The 23506-nt window shown below is 39.0% G+C and overlaps 1 protein-coding gene across 2 annotated transcripts in view; it reads left to right on the top strand.

Annotated features, from left to right (window-relative positions):
- The first annotated feature begins 7566 nt into the window (after positions 1-7566).
- STX18 (syntaxin 18) overlaps positions 7567-23506 on the top strand; it is a 62800-nt gene continuing 46860 nt past the window's right edge. Inside the window, exon 1 of one of the 2 annotated variants that reach the window (XM_032110524.1) lies at positions 7567-7785. In XM_032110524.1, coding sequence (XP_031966415.1) covers positions 7621-7785 — 165 coding nt within the window. In that variant the 5' untranslated portion in view covers positions 7567-7620. The remainder of the gene's footprint in view (positions 7786-23506) is intronic. The other variant, XM_032110525.1, reaches the window with a different exon arrangement.

Genomic DNA, 23506 nt, shown 5'->3' on the forward strand with positions numbered 1-23506 from the left:
CTAGGACAGGAAAGAACTGTAACTCTGGAACTCTGCAACACATTTTGGACTTTTTTAAAACAAATCCTGCTGTATGACAGCAGGATTTTGAGCAGATAAACTCTATAGCAAAAGTCACACACAGAAAATCAAATGCAGCTTTTACAAAGTATTTTCTTATTTAAAAAAAAATCAAACCGGTATATGATCACTGTTATGCTAAAATGCAGCCTGATTCGGCACTGGGCTGTATTGCCTTCCCTCCCATTGACTTCAAAATGAATAAGCTCAGCCTGGGTATTTGAGAATTCATTGCTGTGAAGACATATTCTGGCAGGTCAACACAAGCATTATTCATAGGCCTCAATTCAGTCTGTCATCTGAAATGAAAGAGAGCCTTTCTTTAAAAAGCTAAAATCCATCTTTAATTTGTTATTCTAGTAACTGTATCAAAACTGTTATAAAACAAATATTAAAAATGAGAGCAATCTGATGAGCAGTTTCAACAGAGTAAAATAGATTTGGAAGCACTGCAGAGCCACGAAATACTTGCTCCAGCTATTGCAGACAACCAGTTCATATAACCGTTTTCATAAACATATCAAGATCTCTCTTAAAAGCAGCTAGTTTTATTTCTTCATTTATTGCTATTGTACAGTTATTTGTATTTCTTCCAGTTTGAGTTATAGATTCATAGATTATATGCCAGAGTGAACCACTGTGATCATCATTTGACCTCCATAATCTGCAGGATTGCCTTGAATTCATTTAAGCAGCCAGTGATTTTGCAGCCATGAGTTTATTAGGGAAAGGGCACAAGACCCATGGTATCAGTGTTGACTGATGGGATTAATCAGCTCATGTTAACACACTGATTATCATATAGTAAAGGGAAATGTTTCAAAAGAATACTCCAGTCTGAAACATAAAGTAAAATCATTTGGACTTCCAGAGAGGTCATGGTTGAAATATCACAAAACTCTTTTTACTCAAAGCAGATGTTTATTAAGATTAATTTAGTGTGAAAAATGAACCGGAATGCATATAAAAGACAATGCCTCCTCAATTATGTAATAGGACACTTCCTCATTATATTGTGTTCACTGAAGATGATGGTATTTTCCTAGGGGATGTATAACTACAGTTTGCCAAAGTCCCTCTCCCTCATTTTAGATTAAATATCAGACTGCAGAGCATGAAGCCAAGTGAACAGAAACAAGAGAACTCAAATAAACATAATTTAAATGAAAAAGAAAAGGCCTGTTAAGCATGTTTTCTAAGTAAATGTGTTCAAAATAGAAAGTTACAATGATGCCAGGATACAAATACAGAGAAAAATCACCAGAACTTAATATAAGCAAAAAACTTTCTTTCCTACATTGTACACGTATCGAAATGAAATGCAATCTGTAAGTGTAAATATTCACAGAACTTTTCACAGAACTGAAACAACTTCTCTATCTTGCCACCTTTTCTCTTTTTTCCCTGTCTCTTTCTGTGAGCTCCCTCCAGTGTTCTCAAGGAAGTATTGAATCATTTCATTTTGGTATATCCCATTTTTATCACAGGAAGCACCAGGATAAGAAAGATTATATTAATCTAATCTCCAAGGATGCCCAGTCTGAGCTAAAGGTCTGAACTAAACCTGATTGCGAAAACAGGTGCTGCAAGAAGATGCCCCTCACCCACCACAGATGTCCCTTAGAATGAATGGCACATGTGCCAAAAGGGCTGCTGGCTGCAGAGGTGACTAGAAAATGAGCTGAGACTATGTACCAATTTTGAGATTATTTAGAGTTAAGGAGTATCAAATATTTCCCTATTTCCCCCCAGGGATTAACAAGAGGGATTTCTACTCTAAACTGGAGGTTCATCAGTTGGAAAAGACAAAATGACCAGGAAAGCCAGGTCACTGACTCTCAGTCATCAACATGAAAAAAACAAGTTGGCTCTAAGACCCTGTCAGGTAAGGTACATTCCATATTGCAATAATAATGCCTTTGTACAAGTCTAAGCTGAAAAGGGCTATGGTTACACTTTGGCAGAAACCATCCAGGGCACTGAATCCAGTATGCTGTGGACATGCCAGTCTGCTTGGAGCCAACTCAGGGATCTCTATACAGAGCTGCTATTCAGGCTACAAACCTGCCAAAAGTGCTCTAACACCTATTTACATCTAGCTCAACTCCTGCGTCTACCAAGATAAACAAAAATAGAGTCAAACACTGTATTTCTATGTCTCTTCCACTGGCTTTGTGGAATTACTAAACAAATGAGAATAAAATTATTCTCTGTAAGGCTACCCTGCCTGGTTTATTTCTGCTGGTTTGTGTTTTAGTATTTGTTCACTGACAGAATAAAACAATCTGAGCTGGGGCTCTTGCAGTATATTTCTATGCTTTCTTCCACAAGCTATTTGCTCCCATCCCTTCCCTTGTACCCACAGTAGTGCTTTGGGCAACTGAGCCATGGAAAGGGTTGGGGAGCTTAGTTGTAACAAAACTAGGCAAATATTGGGAGAACATACAGAAGCTTAAAGTCAGAAGTAATAGAACTAAAGATAACTTAATTTTGAGTACTGCAATGTCAATTAATTTTGTGTCTTTACTGGTACTTTAGTTACTGTAAAAGTGACTGTGACAAGCCACTCTCCTGCTAATCTGCATGATATCCAGCAGATAGCGAGCCATTGCCTGACCTCAGAAATGTCCGAATGTAGCTATGGAGTTACTCCAGTCCTTTGTGGGTTTGGCAAAGACTTTGTAGGATTTCTAGTGACGTGTGCTGGGCCTGACTAAAATCCCAGCAGTGGAAATTTCTTTGATTTGGCTTATTGTTATTTCTGACCCTGTAAATGTGGGAAGCACTCAGGCATTCAGAAAGACATTGTTTCCCTGACATATCAGTTGGTCACTGCTGTTTACATCAATTGAAACAGAATTAAAATTCCACTTTGATTTTTCCTCTTTTACTTTCAAAGCACTTATAATAACATCAATTCAATGCCCGCCCAACCATCATGTTGGATGGTTTGTTATGTACACAGCAGGATTTGTATTTCTTATGTGAAAACTGAAAAAAAAAATGGTCCGGATTTCACAACTCCCTTTCTTCTATCATTGTCTGTAAGTAACTCCAGAGAAGCTCTTTCCATTTTCTCCCCTCTTCTCCTTTACAATAATTCTTTAATAGGTTCTTTCTACATTTTAATTTTTCTACCCTTTTTGCATTTTTATTCTATTCGTCCTCTTGTAAAGGTCACCCTACCATCACGTTTGCATGTTGTTAACATGGAATCAATGCAAGGTCACTTCTCAATACAGTTCCTTCTTAATACAAGACATTAGTATGCTCCGTGCTGTGTTCCTGACTGAAGTTCATATTAATATTTCACAACAGATTTTTTAATCAACTTTTATAAAAGGCTTAGAATTATAGCGAGCAGTTAGTTCGTTTTCACTCTGAAACCCATGAATCTGCAGAATAATTTTCCAGTTATAATTTTCTCCAAAAATATCTATTTTTAGACATCATATATACAGACATGTTTTAAGGCAAAAATATATTTTACACAAAGAGCTTCTGTTTTTTAACTATTATTGGTATAAATGTTGTTGTGATGGTCTACTTCCAAGAGGAATAACAGAATCTTGATGTTACTGCCAATCGAACTGGTTTCTAGCAGTCAGTATTTGTGGCCACAGACAATACAAGTTGCAGTTCATATCCATTCTTTCCACAAAACTTTGTTTCAATGAAGTGACCATACTTCCTTTGCACAGGTTGTACTGTCTTCCAGCCCTACTTTTAAACACCAAAGAAGATTGCCTTACACATCCACAAAGTTTTATTTACTTTGAGTGTAAGCCAATAAGCATGCACAGTATTGGCTTAAAAGTTCAAACTGTCATCAGAGTTTCTCCCTTTTTGATTTGTCTTGGTTACAAATGTGCACTGTGAGCAAATTGCCTTCCTCTTGATATTCTGTTCAGTTTGCAACACTGCCATCACATAAAGAAAGTTGCTGGGTTTATGGCAGAAAAAATATAAAATGTATAAAATGGACCACATGTAGTTTTCTATTGCCTGTGCCACATTAGGACCTTTGTAACATTGGGAGAAAGTTCAGGAGCTTTATTCCTTTTGTTTATCTCTCACACCAAAGGAAATTACAATTTGAGGAGTTACCTCTCTCTGAGACAACCCCACCAGTCTCTCTTTAATGGGAACATTGATAATCACAGGGAAACATGAACTCCTTTTCACTGGCAGGTTTTCCCAGGACATTTTACTGGAAATGCCTGTTAAGCAGGTAGGTACACCGAGACTTGATGATCAGCTTGACATCCTCACATTGCACACAAAACTGTTGTAGTTTGCAATGCCCTGATTTCTTCTCTTCAGACGTGCTTCTGCTGGGGCACAACAGAGTGCACAGTGCATGTGGTCTTACCAACTTACCTGCATAGCTTGTGGTGGGACTGTAGTCCTTTGTGTGTGATTTTGGAATTTTACTCCAACCTTAAAATCTTAAATTTCAAGGTTAGTGTTTTTAGCAATTACAGGAAGCTCCAGCATGTACTATTGAAACCTATCTGCTCCAAAGTAAATTCTAAGCTTTTAAAAGAAGGTGGCTGTGGAAGTGCAAATGGCTACTGAGGAGATGCAGTTACTGTGTACAGGAAGCTCGGATCAAGTTCAAATGAAAGCTCTGGGCACCAGTTCTTAGCAACTGATTTTAAAGCAGTTGTAATCTTCAAAGCTATCTATTTATCTCTACAGCAGAGGCCCTGGGTATTATATACCTAATGAGTTAGACCATTTGAGCCACCTTCTTTCATATTAAAAAGGTACTTTAACTTTTTCTTTTGCCAGATTAACTGTTCAGTCTATTTCTGACAGATGAGATCAGCTATATGGAATTTTAATACTCTGTTTCTTCTAAAATGTGTCTCTGTTTATTTTCTTGGGCCGGAATGGACGTTTTAATACTGTTGAGGTTCAAAATTAGTTGTGTAATATTACTATAATTGTTTTGGGGTGTTTTTCAGTACTATTGGTCACATGCACAAACCAAAAGTAAGTAAGTAAAAGTAGAAATAAAGACATGATCTTGTTCCCAAAGAATTTCCAGCTAAGGTCCTGATCTAGTAAAAGAGTTACATGCTTAACTGTGTGTGCCTTGTGAGGTTCCATTGACCTCGCTGGGACTATTCAAAGTAGTTTAATATATGTACAAATCTTTGCAAAATTAAGAGGTAAACTATAGTATGTCTGTTAAAATTTACTCTGCTTTAATGAACTGTGGATTCCTTTTTTTTGGTCAAAGTAAGTATAGAGTATTCCAGTTACTTTAAAGAACCTGAATCTCATTAGAGAATAATCTATTACTTGACATAGGCACCAACACATCGTTTTTTTCTAAAAGCACAGAGGGAAGGGGAAGTTCAAAATTTCAAAATAGCTTTAGTATTTCTACAGTTTAAATGTAAAAAAACCAGCACTCTAATAGAAAAAACTCTGTAGATTCTTTTCCAATGGCCACTTAAATGAGAATATTTTAACAGAGTGTTAAAATATGTTAAAAAATGTTAGCTTTATTAAATATTGGAACAAACCATATAGTTGAATGTGCACAAAACCACAGGTTAATGCTATCACCTGCACTTTTAGGAGCATACTACCACAGGCCAAGATGTGGACTTCTGATTTCTACTAGCAAAAAGATGCCTGTGCAAGTACCTGTGAAAGAACGTGTATGTGGAATGAGTTATTAGTTAAGGATGGCAGAACCACAGCACACAAAGATTACCTGAACAGGTAGCATTCATGAACATGTCTCAGAAGTGTCTTCAAGGAGTTTAAGACTGAGGATGTCAGTGTGATCAAGTCATTCCTGGAAGTTTATTAAATGTGACTGCTCTGGTTTTGGTAATGCAAGGAAAACAAAATCCATCAATATTAGGAAACATACCTGAAAGGATCTGATTTACTATGCGTGTGTTTCACATAGCTTTATTAAACATGTCCTTTGCTGAAGTATTATTATAGTGAATTTCTTAATCTTGAAAGAGCAAAGCATTTGGCTCAGGGTTCAATCAAGTACTGCTGGCATTCCTGAAGTGACAACTTCAATCTCCTTCATTGTCCACTTATTTAATACCTTAAACATATTCTCATGGTAAATCCAGCACCGAGGACAGAGACTTAAAACAGCTTATTCCTTTAATTAGAAATACGTATCTGTATCACAATAAAAACATCATTTAAAATAGAACAATAATAACAAAGTATGAATGAATGCTAATTACAATATAACTGTGAGGGATCCACTAATATAGAGCTATGGCTGAATTGATGGGAATTGAACTGAAAGCAGAGTAGTAATCAACATGAGAAGAAAGCCTGATACCCTGGAGTAGATAGGAAAAATATTTCTGGTTGATTAAGTTTCAGGACGCTTCGGTGAGGTAGGATTTTGAAATTGTGTTCTTTGGAGATTGTGTCAGGGAATGTGCTTCTAGTCAGTGAAAGGACAGATAAAAACTACATCGTGTCTGCTGGATCCCAGTGCATTGGATGGCACATATGTATGCATAAGCATATTTATATAAACACCACCACTAGTTATTTGGTCAAAAGCTTTCCCCTCTCTGCCACACAATCTCACATAGCTAGGCTATTGCATGAAACATGATAATAAAGTTGCCTTGATAACAAAGGTTATTTCACAAAGCTTATTTTGGAACCAGATTACAAACCTTGTGATACATCTTGCAGGTACTGATGTGACACTGTCCCAGTGCAGGATTGCAGCAGATCGGGGGACCTAGGAGGTCAGCTTTCTCTTCTGGAGAAAAAACCATCACTGCATGCTCCAGGTGTAACAAGGTTGCTCCACCTACACAGGTCAGGCATATGTGATCATGGTACATACACAGAATCACAGAAACACAGAATATTCTGTGTTGGAAGGGACCCACGAGGATCATCGGGTCCAATTCCTGGTCCTGCACAGGACACTCACAAGAGTCACACCACGTGCTGAGAGCAGTGTCCAAACCTTCTTGAACTCTGTCAGGCTTGGTGCTGTGACCACTTCCCTGGGGAGCCTGTTCCAGTGCCCAACCACCCTGTGGGTGAAGAACCTTTTTGTAATATTCAACCTAAACCTCCCCTGACAGAACTCCAGGCCATGCCCTGGGGTCCTGTCCCTGTCACCACGGAGAAGAGATCAGCGCCTGATCACACGTGTGGACATTTCCTAGGGGAGCCTCACACCAGCGCCTACCCCAGATCGCAGTGCAGACCTGGTTCATATCTATTAATAAACTCTAATTAACCTGCCTTGCAACAGCACCCGGCAGGACGCCCTACCGGGGGGTCGTTACACCATGTATGTTCCATTTTCCGTACAGCGTTTCCGTAGCGCTGGCTACACGTGCAGGCTCTGCCGGGACACGGCTCCCACCCCATCCCAGCGGTTCCCTCCGCAGGGCGCCCTTATCCCTGGCGCGGGCACGCTCCGCTCCGCGCCGCCCCGCGGCCTCCCCGCCCCCTCCCGCCCCGCCGCGCAGGCGGAACGCGCCGCGCGGGGCCGCGTTGCGCGGGGAAGGGCGCGCGGCGGCACCGGCGGCCGCCATGGCGGTGGACATCACCCTGCTCTTCAAGGCCAGCGTGAAGACCGTGAAGACCCGCAACAAGGCGCTGGGGGTGGCGGCGGCGGGGGACAGCCCCAGGGACGAGCTGCTCAAGCGGGGCGCCGCCCGCTCCAAGAGCGACTTCACCAGCCGAGCGCGGGAGGTGGTGAGTGCGGCCCCGGCGGGGAGGGCGGGGGGCAGCCGGGGCCGCCGGCAGCGGCTCCGCCCGGGCGGGCAGCCCGCCCCTCACCGCCGCCTCGGAGCGTCCAGCGCTCCCCGGGGAGAGCGAGCGGGCCCCGGAGTCGCCCGCAGAGAGCGCTTTCCCACACGGGTGTGGGCTGGGAGCGCGGCGTGAGAGCCGGGGCCTGGCGCTGCCGTGGCGGCTGGGGCCGGCTCCGAGCCCGCCTGTCGCCCGCGTTCCCCGCGGCGCGGGTTCTCCCGGGAGGCTCTGCGGGCCGCGGCCCCTCCTGCCAGGGCCGTCGTTGTGTCTGTGCGGATCCGCCGCCCCTGCGGCCCGTGCCTGCCTGTGCACGGGTGTTTCCTCCTGCCGGCTGCCACGTAACAGAACGCTGCCGTAGCACATGCGTTCGTCAGCGTTCGTAACGCTGCTCCCTGTATGCTGCCTTTGGCTTGGTTGCTTCCCCTGTCACACGTTGTGGCAGTAAAGCGCCAGCCCTAGTCAGATTACATGTACAAAGGTAATCGGAACGTTTTAGGACTTGAAAAGACAAGCACTGAAAAGTTAAGGAATTACAGAGGTGAAAGCTGATGGGCATTAACAACAGTCCTCAGTCCATAGTCGTTCTTTAAAAACAATTTTTTTGCAGATTGTTTTCCTCCATCCTTAGTCAAAGGCAGGGTTTGAATAAGATATCTTTAATAAGGCACTGGACTGTATTTTGAAAAACTAAGAGGTACTCTGAGGAGACAGACTTAGAGAATGGATATGCAAGTTTGGGATTAAATGAGGAATGCACAAGTCGTTTGTAGCAGCAGAGAAAGCACAAGGAAATCTGAGGGTCTTAGGTTCCATTCTAGGTACTCTTATAGCCACAGATTTGTTTCTTCCCTCTGATCAAGTTTTTTGACCCATTGCCTCCGGTATTATCTCTGTCTGCGCTTTGATTCCTCCTTCTCAGTTTCCATGTCTGTATTTCAAATAATTTACAGTCTGAGACTAGGTTCATGCCAACTTCTTCCTCCCTCCTAGTCTCTGCTCCCCCTTACCTTCCTACTGCCAGGGCTCTTTTGCTTCCTCCCAAGTTTGATTTTCTTTTTTAAAGTTCTGTGCATACTCAAGCCTACCCTCACTTCCATCTTCTCCTTGCCCCGCTGTAATCCTGTGCAGTGATGGTGTGCTATAGCCATGTACTTCTCTTCCTGCCCTAGTTCTTTGGCTTCTCCCTGTTCACACCTGATATTTTCTGACGATCCTAGTTTTCTGTCTGAACTCTTCACCCTTTCTGAGTTTCCTCACTGTCCAGACAACAGAAAGAAGGACAAAGGTGTGGAGGAAAGTGTCTTGTTTAATTTGTAAGAATGTCAGGTGAAGTAAACAGCTAATGCCGGTGTGGATGAGCTGAACCATCTGAGGGGGACAGTGGTTTTAAATAATGGTACTTATATAAACAACTACTTTGTAGAAGAAGCAAAAGCTGAAATGTGTTGTTGAAGCTTGTGTGAACACATGGTAGCTGTTGACAGCGGATCAGTGAGAAGGAACGAGATGCACTGGCCTTGCTCCATAGCTCCTGTACCTTTGCAACAGTGAGCCAACAACCCACCAGACCACAGAATGTCATTTTAATGTGTGAATAAAACATTGAAACTGCAGCTAGAAGAATAAGCTTTATAGTAAAATAAAACGATGATTTTAACTGTTTGTTTCAGCCAAATGCAGTTCAGTCTGATTATGTATGTGTCAGACCCTCTTTCAAATACTTTATTGTAGGCTTTCGATTAAAAGTTTAACTGCTTCAGCCAAGACTATGCACCTTGGCAGGGAAATGTAATCTTTGACATATGCATTAATTCTTTAATGTATTGCTTTTCTAAAAGCTCTCCAAAAGCTAGTGAATTCTTGTTAATGTACAGGTTTTTTGTTTATTTTTTAATCTGAGGAAGGTATCAAATGGTTAACTGGTGTTTGCCATAAAACTTGTAATGAAAGACACTGGTCAGAATCTGTGTAGGATAACAGTGAAGACCCTGAATAAGCTACACTTAGCCACCACCTTCTTTATGCTTTACTTGGTTGCAGAATAGTTCAGTTGGAAGGGACCTACAGCCATCATCTGTTCCAGCTGCCTGACCCCTTCAGGGCTGAGGAGAGTTAAAAGCAAGTTATTTAAGAGCATCGTCCAAATGCCTCTTGAACACTGACAGGCTTGGGGCATCAACCACCTCTCTGGGAAGCCTCTTCTGGCGTTTGACCACCTGCTCATTATGAAATGCTTCCTAATGTCCAGTGTAAGCCTCCCCTGGCATGGCTTTGAACCATTCCCAGTCATCCTGCCCCTGGATATCAGAGGGAAAACATTGACACTTCCTTCTTCATGTCCTCTCCTCAGGAAAGTTTAGAGCAGTGAGGTTGCCCCCGCAGCCCCCTTTTCTCCAATCTAAAGAAGCCCATAGTCCTTAGTACAAGTTCTCCATCTGACATGCAAATATGGAAATACTGAAATAATAGTCTACACAGAGAACTACTCCTTTCAACATTATATTCTGGGTGGGTTTGCATAGCATCTTGCAGGTAGGGCTGTGCTGGTGGTGCTGCTTGTGCTCCAAGCTCCAGAAGCAGCTGCTTCACAGTTGCTCACAGCTGCCACACAACTGGAGTGTGGGACTGGGCAGGTGCTCCGCTGTAGGATCAGAGATATCTCTAGCCCATCCCACAGAGGTTTTGTATCACATAATTAATGTGTTTGAGCACTTTGCTGAACAGTATTAAGCGATGTAACTATCATACATTGTATGTTCTCTTTCTGCTTTCTGCCCCTGAAGGACTATGAGTTTTGCTGTAGGATCCGAGGACCGTGGAAACCTTTTTGGGGTTTGACTTCTTTGTATACAGTCTCTAAGTGATGTTTAAGAGGGAAGATTGAAGGTGCTTAGTGTTTGGAGAAGAAGCTGACAAACTTGTAACAAGCAATCCTACGCAGATTCTGTATTTATGGTAAAGGTTCATTGCACAGGGGAGATAAAGTTATAAATTCCTGTTTTACATTCTCAAACTTAACATGATTTTTTTAGGTGGATTGAACGAGGCACAGAGAATAGAATATAAGAGTTTTGACTTGAATCTATATTGTGTGGGATAGCTGGTTTAGAGATGTGCTTGGTGTTTTGTGTTAATCACAAGAAAATATTTCAACAATCTGTATTAATTTGTGGGTTTTTTGAAGCTGGCTGTTTTATGCTCAGGTATACTGTGTTGCTGCAGTCTCAGGGGAGTTGATGAAGGTTCTTGTATTTGAGACTAAGTTGTTAACACAACTTAGTGTTATGAGGTCATCTATAACCATGGTAATGCTAGTTGCAGAGACTGGTGTTGTTGGTGATGTTATTAAACTGGGATAAAACTGTTCCATTCATATAAATTGAAGATGAATGTTATGGCTCTGAACTGTTGAAAGGATTTTCTTTGCCCTGGCATTGACCCATCACTGTTTATTTGGTTTGGGATTTTTTTTGGTCTGTCAGCTGCATTGTACAACCATTGGGTTGTCTGATATGTAATGTGACTTATGCTTTTTCATGGTGAATATTTTGGCATCTCTGCATCTCTTCACCAGTTGCATATTGACTAGGACCAGGTGAGAAATGATTGTTGAGGGATTTCCTACAGGAAAGTTACAGTAACAGTGACAGACTTTCCATTAATTGCAATTTATAAAAGATGTAGAATCCATTATGTGTATGTCAGTGCTTTTTAGTGAATGAAAACAAAACATTTTCTTCCCTCTTAGACTTTACAGTGACGTGGCTATTTAAAGTGCAGTATACAGGGATTTTAAAGTTTGCATTTCTTCATATGTTACAGAGGCTTATGTAGCTGTAGCAGTTTGATCCTGACTGGATGCCACATGCCCACCAAAACTGCTCTATTACTGTCCTCCTTGTCTGAGTAGGGGAGAGAAAATAGAGGGAAAGGCTGATGGGTCAAGATAAGGACAGGGAGAGATCTCTCAGCAATGGGGTCATGGGCAAAACCTACTTGAATTGGGGAAAATTAATTTATTGCCGATCAAATCAGAGTAGGATAATGAGAAATAAACCAAAATCTTAGGAACGTTTTTCCCCCACTCGTCCCATCTTCCCAGGCTGAACTTCACTCCCAGTTCTCTACCTCCTCCCCACCAGCGGCACAGGGGAACAGGTAGTGGAGGCTGTGGTCCTCACGTGTTTGTCTCCCCGCTTCTCCTTCCTCCGCAGGGGAGGACTCCTCACACTGTTCCCCTGATCCAGAGTGGGGTCCCTTCCATAGGAGACACTCCTCCATGAACTGCTCCAGTGTTAGTTTGTCATGAGATCCTGCCAGCCAAACTGCTCCAGTGTGGGCTTCTGTCTCCACAGGTCCTGCCAGGAGACTGTGCAAACTTCCCTTGGAGTCCCAGCTGCCTGTGGGAGCACCTTCTGCCCCTCCTCCTGCACTGACCTTGGTGTCTGCAGGGCTGATCCTCTCACATATTCTCACTCCTCTCTCCTGCTGCAATTACTGCTGTGCAGTAACACTTTTTCACCCCCTTCTTAACTCTGTTATCCCAGAGGCACAACCACTGTTGCTGCTGAGCTCGCCCTTGGCCAGTGGCAGGTCTGTCCTGGAGCCAGCTGGCATTGGCTCTGTTGGACAAAAAAAAACCTTGCCACACAAATCCAATACATTTGTTCCTTGGTATGGTGTCAGGTTTGGGATTAAGCTAAATGATTGAAGAATTTTAAGGATTAGAGCAAAAGTATTCAAGTGAAAAAATGGACTTGTAATTAGTGCTCAGTGACAAACACAAGCAATTCAGAGCTCTAGTTTATGTGACACTGGTTCAGAGCTTTACAGTGCCTTAAATCTGTTGTTTTGGATGTTTTAGAAGATTGTAAGTTTTGGCATTTGAGCTTCTGTTTTAGGACAGTATTAGGAAATCTGACTCTTTAAGCCTTCCCTTTTACTTTTTTATGGCAAGTGTGAGCAATTGGGAATATCGTCTGTCAAATATACTTCTTAGATATTTGAAAGTATTGAAGGAACAAGAACTTTTTATGATTGCTGGCTGTTCAATATGTGTTGGAGAAATGGAATCAAGGCTGATATAGCCTATTAACAGAAATAAATATAAAATTATTGGGTCAAGCAGAATTTCATGGTGGATTTAATTGCAGTCATGAATAAAATGCTCTTTTGCTTTGGGAGATACTCTTCTTTAAGGTTTTGTGAAAAGCTAAAAAATGAAGACTTGGAGCATGAATTATTCAAAAACAGTATCAGGCATATCTGAAGACATATCCTTAAGAAAGGAAAATTTGAAGGTTAAATGTTTCTGAGTCTTTAAATGCAAAATTTCAGAATGATCAAATGTCCATGTTTGAAGCTGTTGAACATGTAAGGTTGCCAGATTCATGAGGCTGCAACATCTGTTATTCATATAAATTCTGCATATGGATTCTGTAGGATGATTAACTGATTCTTCAAAAAAAAATTGGTACAATAGGCCAATATTCACACAAAAAATATCTTCAGCTGCTCTGTACAAATGTGTAATGAGGAGGAAAAATCCCCACATAAAACTTGTCTCCAAAACTAGTTCTTGTGAAAGCCAGAACAAATGACATTGCATATAAATTTTAAGCAAACCTTTTAATTACAAGGCCACCTGACTTTTGTAGTACATTGCTTTGGCTACACATAGGGTAGTGGTGACCTTATAATTTTATTTTCTTTTTTAATTTTACATACTCTATGTAAAACAGCTTTTCATGTGTACCTGTGAAAGTCCAGCTTATTTCATTGTTTGGAATGCAGCCTATAGGATAATTTAAAATAGCAGTGCTATTAGAAGAGATGGAGAGCTGGTGTTTTGTCTTTGGTGCCAGATTTGAGATATTCCTGCACATCTTTGTACAGTGTGGTATTTAGAGCATTCCCTTAGGAGAGAAAAAGGATTGGAGTGTTTATTTGTGGTGTTATAGCTTATTCATTGCCACTGTCACTGCATTAAGTAAGGCCTGAAAAAGGCATGGGGAATGCCCAAACTGACTATAGAGGATCACCTTGAATACCATGATGTAATTGTTGACATAGCACAACTAAAACGAGGTGTTTTTAAACATACATACTTTCTGATCCCTTTCAGAGTATTCAGGATTGTTTGAAAAGGTACTAAGAAAAAGAACTCAGCTACTGAAATTGTGTACTGTACACAGTGCTAATAGAGAAAGAGAAGAAAGAAAAGACCCTCACTGGAAAGTTTTTAGGTGTTTACAAATAAAAAGTTTGAAAAATATTAGTTGATGAAATCAGAGGATTTCAAACAGAGGATTCCTCATGCTTAATACAATTCTAATATGGTAAGAAAAGAGTTGACTTGCAGACTGGGGGGTCCACAGGCTTTTCCACTGCCTACTGGTTTCAGATGTATCACAACTTCAGTGATTGGCAGGTACCAATGTGCTGGTGCTGGGAGTAAGACTATCCCTGTTCTAAAAGTAAAAGGTACAGAAAAATAAAAATGCCCAATATTAAATGTTTTATTGGCATGTACGATAATTATTATGATGCTGGTTCTGGGTGAAGTTCAGTTTGGTGACTCCAGAACGAGTCGGGTTATATACGAGCTTTTTGAAAGACTGAATAATATCCAAAATAATGAAATTGTCAGTTTGCTGTATTAACTTTTATGGAATGGGACATGTATTTGCCAGGTCTAAGACAGAACTGAAAGGGCCTTAATCCTTAAAAGTTCCATATCCAAGGGTGGTACCATTAAAGTCTGTGGCAGAACACAGGCAGAGCATCAAAGACTGCATGGTCATGTAGTGAACTGCTTCTGTTGTAATTGAATAGTTGATACTTACCAGTGCTATGAGGAAAATGGCTAAAATTGTGTGCTTTAATGGTTTGGTTTTATACTCCAACTAAAAAATTATAACCTGATTTAATAAAGTTATTTAATACAATTTTTTGGCTCTACCGATTACATAAGAATAACTCCCATGAGAGAATATTTGAATGCAGGGGAAATATATCCTGCTTGTGGTGTAGCCAGTTAGAGTCTTTATTAGATGTGAATGAGTGTGCCAAATTTTGGACAGTGAGTAGTATTTCAGTTCACTTCTTAACTTTTAATGAGAGGTAAGTTCTATTCAATTGAGCCCATTGCTGAGGTCATTAGGATTAATTCTGACTTCTCCCATGAACAGTTACGAACAGTCACTCTTTCCCCCAAAGTTCACTTATGATGCTGCATTTTGTCATTTACATGCACATGGGTTTCCCTCCCCCATGTTGTAGGCAGAAAATATAATTGTACTTAAATTGTACTTTATCAAATAGAGAGTTACAGTGTACTGCTGTCTAATATCTCAGATTTATCTCTTCCCCTATGCAAATTACAGTCAATATTAGTTTTTTATTATGAGCATTTATTGGTTTTACTTCTCATTTTCTTCATCCTTGTTAGAAAAGTTTAGTCTGAGAGATGGAAGGGAAAGAAGATAATTTTGATTAGTAGATGAGAAACATGTAAAAAGCTGGTTAAGGAAATAGCAGAGTATAGATTTAGGAAAAAAAAAAACCAACAAACTTTTGGAGAATAATGAAATGATGACCTTGTTCAGTACATTAGGACTAAATGCCAAATCACTAATGTTCCCCATGTGATACTTCTGGTTTTAGCAAAAATCACTTCAGAAGCAGTGGGGAGGATATTGGTTGGCCTTGGGGAAAAGTTACAAACTCCTGCATTTTGGGAAATGTCTGTGCAAATGTCTGTCATTGTTTCCCCCTGCTTTGTTTGTTTGTTTTAAACTGCATTCTCAACTCCATGGGAATTATTTTCTGAGTTTAACAGAACAGCAGGATTGAAAGTTGGCTTGGGAGACAACTTTCCTTAGTTGCCTGTTAATTTTGTTTTGACTAACTGGACCTCATGTGGTGCTAAGGAGTCCAAAAGTATCTAACACTGCAGTTCCCATTTTGAGGATGTTGTCTTCGTCCTCACCTCACCTCCTTCCAGGCTGGTTGTGGGAGGCTCTTTCCTGGCTTGGAGCTGGAGGAATTGTTATATCCTGCAGCTGGTAACTATGAACTCTTTCCTGACTGTGGTGTTCCATTAAGCTGACACCTTTTGCAAGTTCTTGCTTTGTGATCCTGCCACAAATAAGGATAACATTTGTGGAAGTTTGTAGTGCATGTGGAAGAAAACAGAGGTTTATCATAGGTATCATTCTTAAACATAGTTTATATTAGCATGACCTCTGAGTGAGGGAGATGAGCTGGGGCAAGGTGGTGGGCCTTGAGGTGTCTGAAAAGCTGGAGGGATACAGTGGAAAAGATAGACAATAGAAAGTGAGCAGGCATAGCTGGAAGAAAATTGAATGATATGGGTTGGAGAAGAGACAGTCTAGCATTAGAGATAGAAATAAGAGTAAAAAAAAGAAAAAGAATGAATATCAGGAAATGGTATGAGGCTATGATATAGTTCATCTAAATAGGAAAGAAAGGAAGGGAAATAGAAGAAGGGAGAACAAAGCTGGAAGTTGATATTTTCAGGTTAGTGAGTTAATTTATGCATTTATGCTTTTTGCTGTTTCTCTGAGTTCTTTATCAAAGATTTTGGAGCAACAACAGCTTACTATTTTGAGTACTTTGATACACTGCCATTGCTACAAGCTTTGGGCTCTATATTTATGTATTTTGAAATATAATCTCTTGTTTGGGACAGAAATGAACATAAAAATAAGCAGACTGAAAAGAGTATCAGTGTGGTTTGTTAAGAGATGTAACTGTTGGGGTTTATTTTTCCAGATATTAATAGTGAGGCCAAAATAAAGCTAATTTTCCTGGAAGTTGGTAACTTTAAGGTGTCTGATTATTCTCCTCCTCTACTTTTTTGAAAATAGAACAAGTTTGGTGGATAGCAACCTAGAGAAGGTCTGAGGTGTGAGTCTTCCCAGCATCCTGCAGTTCTCTTTCTGTGTGCATGGTGTATCCTGCTTCTTCAGTTAGGTAGAGAGGGATGTTCTTGGATGTTGGAAAAGTAACTTCTTTTGTTATCTTCCACTAAATCAAGACTGGGCTGAGGAGTTTTCTCCTCTGTGACAATTATCAAACAGAATTTCTCAGTCATCACATATGTTAATTGGTTTGAACTCTGAAGTGTATTGAAATATTAATAAAATGGGGAGATACTGTTATTTAGGATGCAAATTGTGCTTCACCAAAAAAAAGTTTAATTCTAATCTCAGGGAACAGCTATTTCAAAACATAAGGGTTTTGCAACTTCTCACAAAAATTGGTTGCATATCATTGCTTTCAATGAGTAGTACACTTGTGTTTTTGCTAATTGAAACTCATTTTGGTCATCAGGTTTAGTTACTGCTGTAATGCTGAGTTAATAGCTTGTGATTTTTTGGTAATGAGTCGATTAAGTTTTTGTGTGTTTCACCATAGACGAAAGGATACAATTTTTCAGTGAAAGATTATGTAATTATATGCTCTGTCTTTGAAACTTCAGTCCACTATACTCGAAAATATTTTTCAGACTGGCAGATATTAAAACCTGGCATGATAGCTTCAGCAGTGAGAACAATTAAAGGGTGAAAATTGGAGGTATGAATCATTTCCAGCAATTTGAGGAAAATGTTCTTTAGTGTTGAAAATATTACACTGTGGTATAATTGCATAGAATGTTAAATGATGGATACTTTCTTGAAAATGTGAGTTTCCTGACTTCAGGGTGGTGTGTCAAAACTTTCTGTCTGGCAAAAAATTACATTTTATAGTGATCAGGTGTTTGTTGTCCCTTTTTACCCTTTCATTCTGACTCTGCCTTCCCTTTTGATGGAGGCTGGTGAGACCTGTAGAAAAATGCATATGCTGCATTGACTCGAATTTGCATCTATTCCATTTTTGTAGGTATTGTCCAGCATTTGAAAAACAAAACAAAAAACAGATACAATTAAATGTAATCCAGCTTCCTTTCAGTCTTTGATTTCCACTATTAATGGATTGCTTGTCATTTCCCACTGGGTATTTCCTTTTGTTTTTTGTGGACTTTTAAACAGTTTTGAATATGGATGTAAACTTACTGATTCTAAATTGAATATTTCACAACTGACTGGTGTTTCCCACCTCTCCAGTTTTTCAGCTGGATAGGAAGTGTGAAGTGGGCTTCAGGTGAATGTTGGTGGACATTCTGTGGGGATATCCATAAGCTCTCAAATGTTATGTTGGTTAATGGTTGAAAATAAGAGAAGGGGTCTTGGTTTTACTCCTAAATTTATTTGACCTCTAATTTGGAGTATTAATCTGATATTCTAACTAGAATTTTGATATGGTCTTTCAGTGAATTTTTTATTTTTCTTATGGTAAAAAAACCTAAGGCCTCCAGTTGAGTTGAGATGAAAACAAAATCTCACTATATGCAGAAGACCAGTAATAATCTTGCTGCTGGGCTTGTGGGAATTCCTGGAATGAAATGCACACCTGAGATGTGTCAGGCGAAAGAAGAGGTGAGAAGGGAGCATCAGGATGTACGGGAACCCACCATGAGTGTGCTGGGACTCCTCACTGGCTCTATGGCAGCAGCATGCCTGAGTGCAGAGCAGCCTGAGTCATCGGCCTCCAGAAAAGGGTAGGAAAACAGAGGAGTTTATCAGTAATGGGTTGAAACCAAGGTGTGTGGCATTTTGGGGAGGAAAACAGATTCTTGGAATTCTGAGTTGTTATGAAAGTGTTGTGTCATCTGCTGGTTTTCAGACTGATGTGTAAAATCCAGATGTAATTGCATGATGGATATTTTTTCCTTGACTATTTTCAGGTCATTTGGATGTTTTTAAAAACAAATTTGAATTCCCAGGACTTTTGAGATTGCTCTCTCTTAAAAATTTCCAGTCTTCCTTTGAGACTTTTTGGCTGAGCTAATGGTCTCACTTTTCCCCTATCTCCAATTTAACAAGTTTGGGGGTTTTTTTCCTGCTTTTACTCTAGTTCTTTCCTGGAAAAGAAGGAAAACATTGCGTGAGCTGTAGAAGAACATACTGCTTACTCTTAGGACACTTTATGTGTAACATACGGCACATCAGACATTGTATCTGCCTTTTTTATGACTAGTTCACTTACATTAAAATAAACACTGATAGCAAACAGGCATGAGAGACAAACATGTAGTGGTGATGAAAACCATTTAATGATTAGTAGAGAAACATATTTTTTGGAAATAAAAACCATGTCTAAAGGCTCTAATGGTGACTTCTTGAAACACTGCCATGATGTGGTATTTGCAGTGCTGTATGTCCTGTACAGTAGATACTGTTTAAAATTGCTTGGGAACTGGAGCTTGCAGTTGTGAGCTTGGAATGTCCTGCAGATAATTAAGTTGTGGTCAGGCCTTACAAAAATAAAAAGTTCTCGAACTATGATTTTATAAACATGCTACAATAACATTTCTTTATATTTAACAGTTTCTTATAGAAAGCTGATACTCTCACAAGGCATTGACTAAAGGTAAAACATCAAGAAAGAAAAAGTATTAAATTAAAACTTCACTTAGGATGTTGACAGTTGGCTTGTAATATTAAACAGATGTGTGTGTTCTTGGGATGTTCTTCTTTCAGAACCTTGTTGCATAGTAGTTTTCCAGTGACAGCTACAAATTTTTGATTAATTTAAAATTCTGCTTTCTTCAGTTGTCTTTGTTATATCTTATTTTCTTTGGGTTTGTTCAGCTGGACAGTGTGATGCCAGCTGTAGTTTCTGCTGTGAGATTCAAGGGAAAGTGTTCCTTTGTGTAGGCTTAAATTGAGGCATTCCTCATTCAACTATATAGAAAAAATATTTCATATATGTAAAGATTCTTGGGCATGGTATTAGCTTTGCGTGTGTAAGCATGGCATTTATTGGTTCTGGTTGTGGGTGTGGTAGGGCATAATTTGGCCTTTTTGGCTCCTAGTAAATATTGCGCATAGAAGCCAATACCAAAATTAATGGAACTTAACTTTTTATAAGATGTAAGTTTAATGAAACATAGATGAAATTATCAATTAAAGGGAAAGTGTATAGCACAATTAAAATGAGAAAATGTTGTGTCCAGTGCTGATGTCAACCTTTTTCAGAAGTGTGGTAGTGGTGGGATGTTGCTTTGTTGGGTTTGGTTTTGTTTTGTTTTGTTTTGTTTTAATAGAGCTACAAAAATGATCTAAAGTCTGAAAAATATACCTTGTAGTGAGAAATCCTTTAACCTTGTTAGTTACGACACATGATCACAAGAAAAAAAGTTTTTGATTTCTTCATGGATCCTATGAAGAAGCAAAATAAGATACAGTGCTGCAAGTAGTACACATTATTTGAGGTATGATTCAGCTGATCCTTGATTGGATAGATTCTGCATCACTTGAAATCTCTTAAGTCAAGTGCATGTATTTCAAAATACATACGGTACTCATCAGGTGATGCAGTGGTAAATGCATAGAGATGGCTCTGGAATTCCTTTTTACATACGGGACACTGCTTCGTACCAAAGCAAGGAATTGGGTACTGGTTTTCCAGATCCCAGACTACTGCTTCAGTGACCTGTGACTGTGATCAGTCTGATCTCAGACTATGAAAATGTATGAATGTTCTCTCTTCATTTTTAATAATAAATTAACTTATAGGAAACAAATCATGCTAGAGTATTTCTAAAATAAAATACCTGTGTTAGACTTCACAGGGTGTTTAATCTACCCCAGAAGTTTGTTGCTGTGAAGTAAGCAACCACTTTTAATGTTTGTTTTTTTTTTTTTTTTAATTGTCAGATTTCTTCCTCACAGATTTGAGGGCTTGAATGATGTACAAATATCGTTAAATTATGTATTTTCTTTTTTTTTTTTTTTTTTTTAGGACTGAAGGGATAACTAACCAGTGTGAGGTGATTGTTGATTAAATAGTGCCACATTGCTGTAGTCTGCATATTGACTCAGTTTAATAGACATGAATTGGATATCTATATTTTTTCTTTAAAGATTGTGTAAAGACACAATGATACAACATAATGTGAGTGAGACTAGCTTGTAAGAATACACTTTATTTTTCTTGATGATGTTGTTTTCGGTTCTCAAAATTTTTAGCTTATTGTGGAATCCATTAAAGTATAGATGGGAAATATTTATGAGAGCTCAGAGACCGTTTCTTACGGGTTTGAATATCATGTAAAGGACTGTACAGCAAATACAGGAAAATACTTATTACAGATAGTGCAAATGTGAAGGAGAAGGAAAAAATATCAAAGAGCTAATCAGTTGGTCTAAGATGTGACCTAGTGTAACTTCTTATATTGCATTTATTTTCTGCCATGTTACAGCATACAGAATGTGTGGTGCTATGGTCTGGCTGTTTCGCTACTTGACCATTTCTTCACAATTTATTGTCTAAAAAATTACAGTAGTTTGAGGAATTGTTTGTGGGTTCCCACAATACACTTGAAGTACTTCCTGTAGTTTTATTTTGTAGGGAGAATAAGGCATGTGTATTTTTTGAAGGAAACTTTTTTTGTTGCTTACAATGAAGGAGAAACCTTTTCTATATAGCTCTTAAGTAAAGATTGAGACTTTACTGAACTAAGCTTATGAACCTCATGCAAATTCTATATACGAGTGTTATTTCAATTTTAAAGAAATACGTTTAAAAGCATCCATTAGAGATCTGGGGGAGGAAGATAATGCAAATATTAATGGATTTTTATCTTTTGAGTAAAATTGCGTGCTTGTTTCAAAGACCACTTTTATTTGCTTATACATGGTTGCTACTGATGCTCTTACATTTAAAAAAGAGCTACTGTTTCAGAAACCCATAGTCTGCTTGCAGGCATTTTATGGACTTAACTGTTTTGAACAAACTGATTTGTATCAATCAGTTCCTAAAATGCAGCAGCAGAAGTTCCTTCTTTTGGTGAGACTTGTAAGTTGTGGTGGGAATTCCGCGCAGCCTGATGATGATGGGCAGGATCTTCTGTCTGAGCAGGCATACAAATAATGAATGTGTCTTTCTGCTGGGGCTTTGTGGTGGTTGGTTCTGCCTTCAGGTTTTGTCCCTTTTGTGGAGGACTTTGAAATAATATGAATAAAATATTAATCATGGAAATTACATGAGATAACATGCTTTTTCATTAGCCCACTTGGAGACAGAGGGAGATTATATTAACATAGTTCCAATTATCCTTATTACCGGTGCTTGAATACTAAGGCTCTGGCAGAACAACTCTATAGATATCTAGATATAGATCCTACAAAGATAACTTGTTTGACTGAGACTTTTGCCAATGAGATGTTGTTGTTGATTAAACACAAATGTATGTTTTAACAAAAAAATACTTTCCTATTGGAATTTTATAAGCAAGAGGATTGTTGTAATACAAAGAAACTGAAATAGTAAGTTGAATATTAAGTTGTTTGGAATTAAGTTTTCTATCTTCTAAGACTATGAACTGAACTATTATATTGCCTTCTGATTGCATGGTGTGTTTTCTGCTTTAAATTACTATTACGGTAGCTCTCAGAATCCCTAACTGAGAGCAGAGCTAGATTCCCTTTGCAGAGCATTTGAACTGTTAACTAAGCAAGACATTGAAAAATGCAAGATGAAATCCTGGCTGTACTGAAACAGGCAGTGGAGTTATGGTTGATTTAATTGAAGAAAATACTCTGCAAAAAATTCTTAACAGAGTGAAAGTTTAATGCTTGCTCATTGTTTGTTCCACATTTTATCTTGAGTGAGAGTGAGGATGAGGGCTCAAATAAGAGATTATGAAAAAATAAGTCTTCTGAAGTGTTCTTTAGGATTTTTTATTAAGATATATTTTTTTTTCTACTTTGCAAGAAATTAACTGATTTAGTTGAGACTATTCAAATATTATTCACTTGGGTCCTAAGAGAGCATTCCCCAAATGGGAAGGCATTATGAGTAAGGACATTTCTAATTTGTGTTACTTATTTGTATTTCCAAAGATATGCTATATCCTAAACCAAAATAATTTAAAATATTTATGCATGACAGTTGTTGGGTAAAACTAGCAATTTTCTGAAAAAATGTAGTTTTGAAACTCTCTCTGAGTTGTAGCAATTAACCTACATGCACATTTATAATTCTAGAAAATGGACAGCATATTACATTCAAAGACTGGATCTGATAGACTCAAATTGCTTAAAACATCAGTTATTGGAGATGTCCCCCTGGGACTTTGAGAAACTATTTAACAGATGAAAGTACATTTTGAAAAGTCTGACCTTACAGGCAATCATAAAATGAATCAAAACAGTTCTTTCCTCCCCTGAAATGTACAGAGCCCATCTGTATCTAATCCAGTAATTATAGACTGAGTTCAATTACCTTTTCAAACTTGGAGCAGACTGGAGACTAGGCAGTGAACAAACATAGGGTTTTGTCTAGACCTCAATTGACCACAGTCTAAGACATGAATTTATATCTAATTTTATTTTTAGCGTCGTTTGATAGTTTTTAAAGGATTTATTTTGCTACCCAGTTGCTAGATCATGAAGGTTTTTATTTGCTGACTTAGTGTTTATGGTGACATTTTTTATTCCAGTGAAGTTAATAAAATGGCACCAAGTTCTAAGAGTTTACTGTATAAATAATTTTAAATTTTTAAAAAGTGGATTAAACAGCTCTTTTGAATCTTTAA

The sequence above is a fragment of the Corvus moneduloides genome, chromosome 5, assembly GCF_009650955.1.
Source record: "Corvus moneduloides isolate bCorMon1 chromosome 5, bCorMon1.pri, whole genome shotgun sequence".
NCBI classification, from domain to species: domain Eukaryota; kingdom Metazoa; phylum Chordata; class Aves; order Passeriformes; family Corvidae; genus Corvus; species Corvus moneduloides.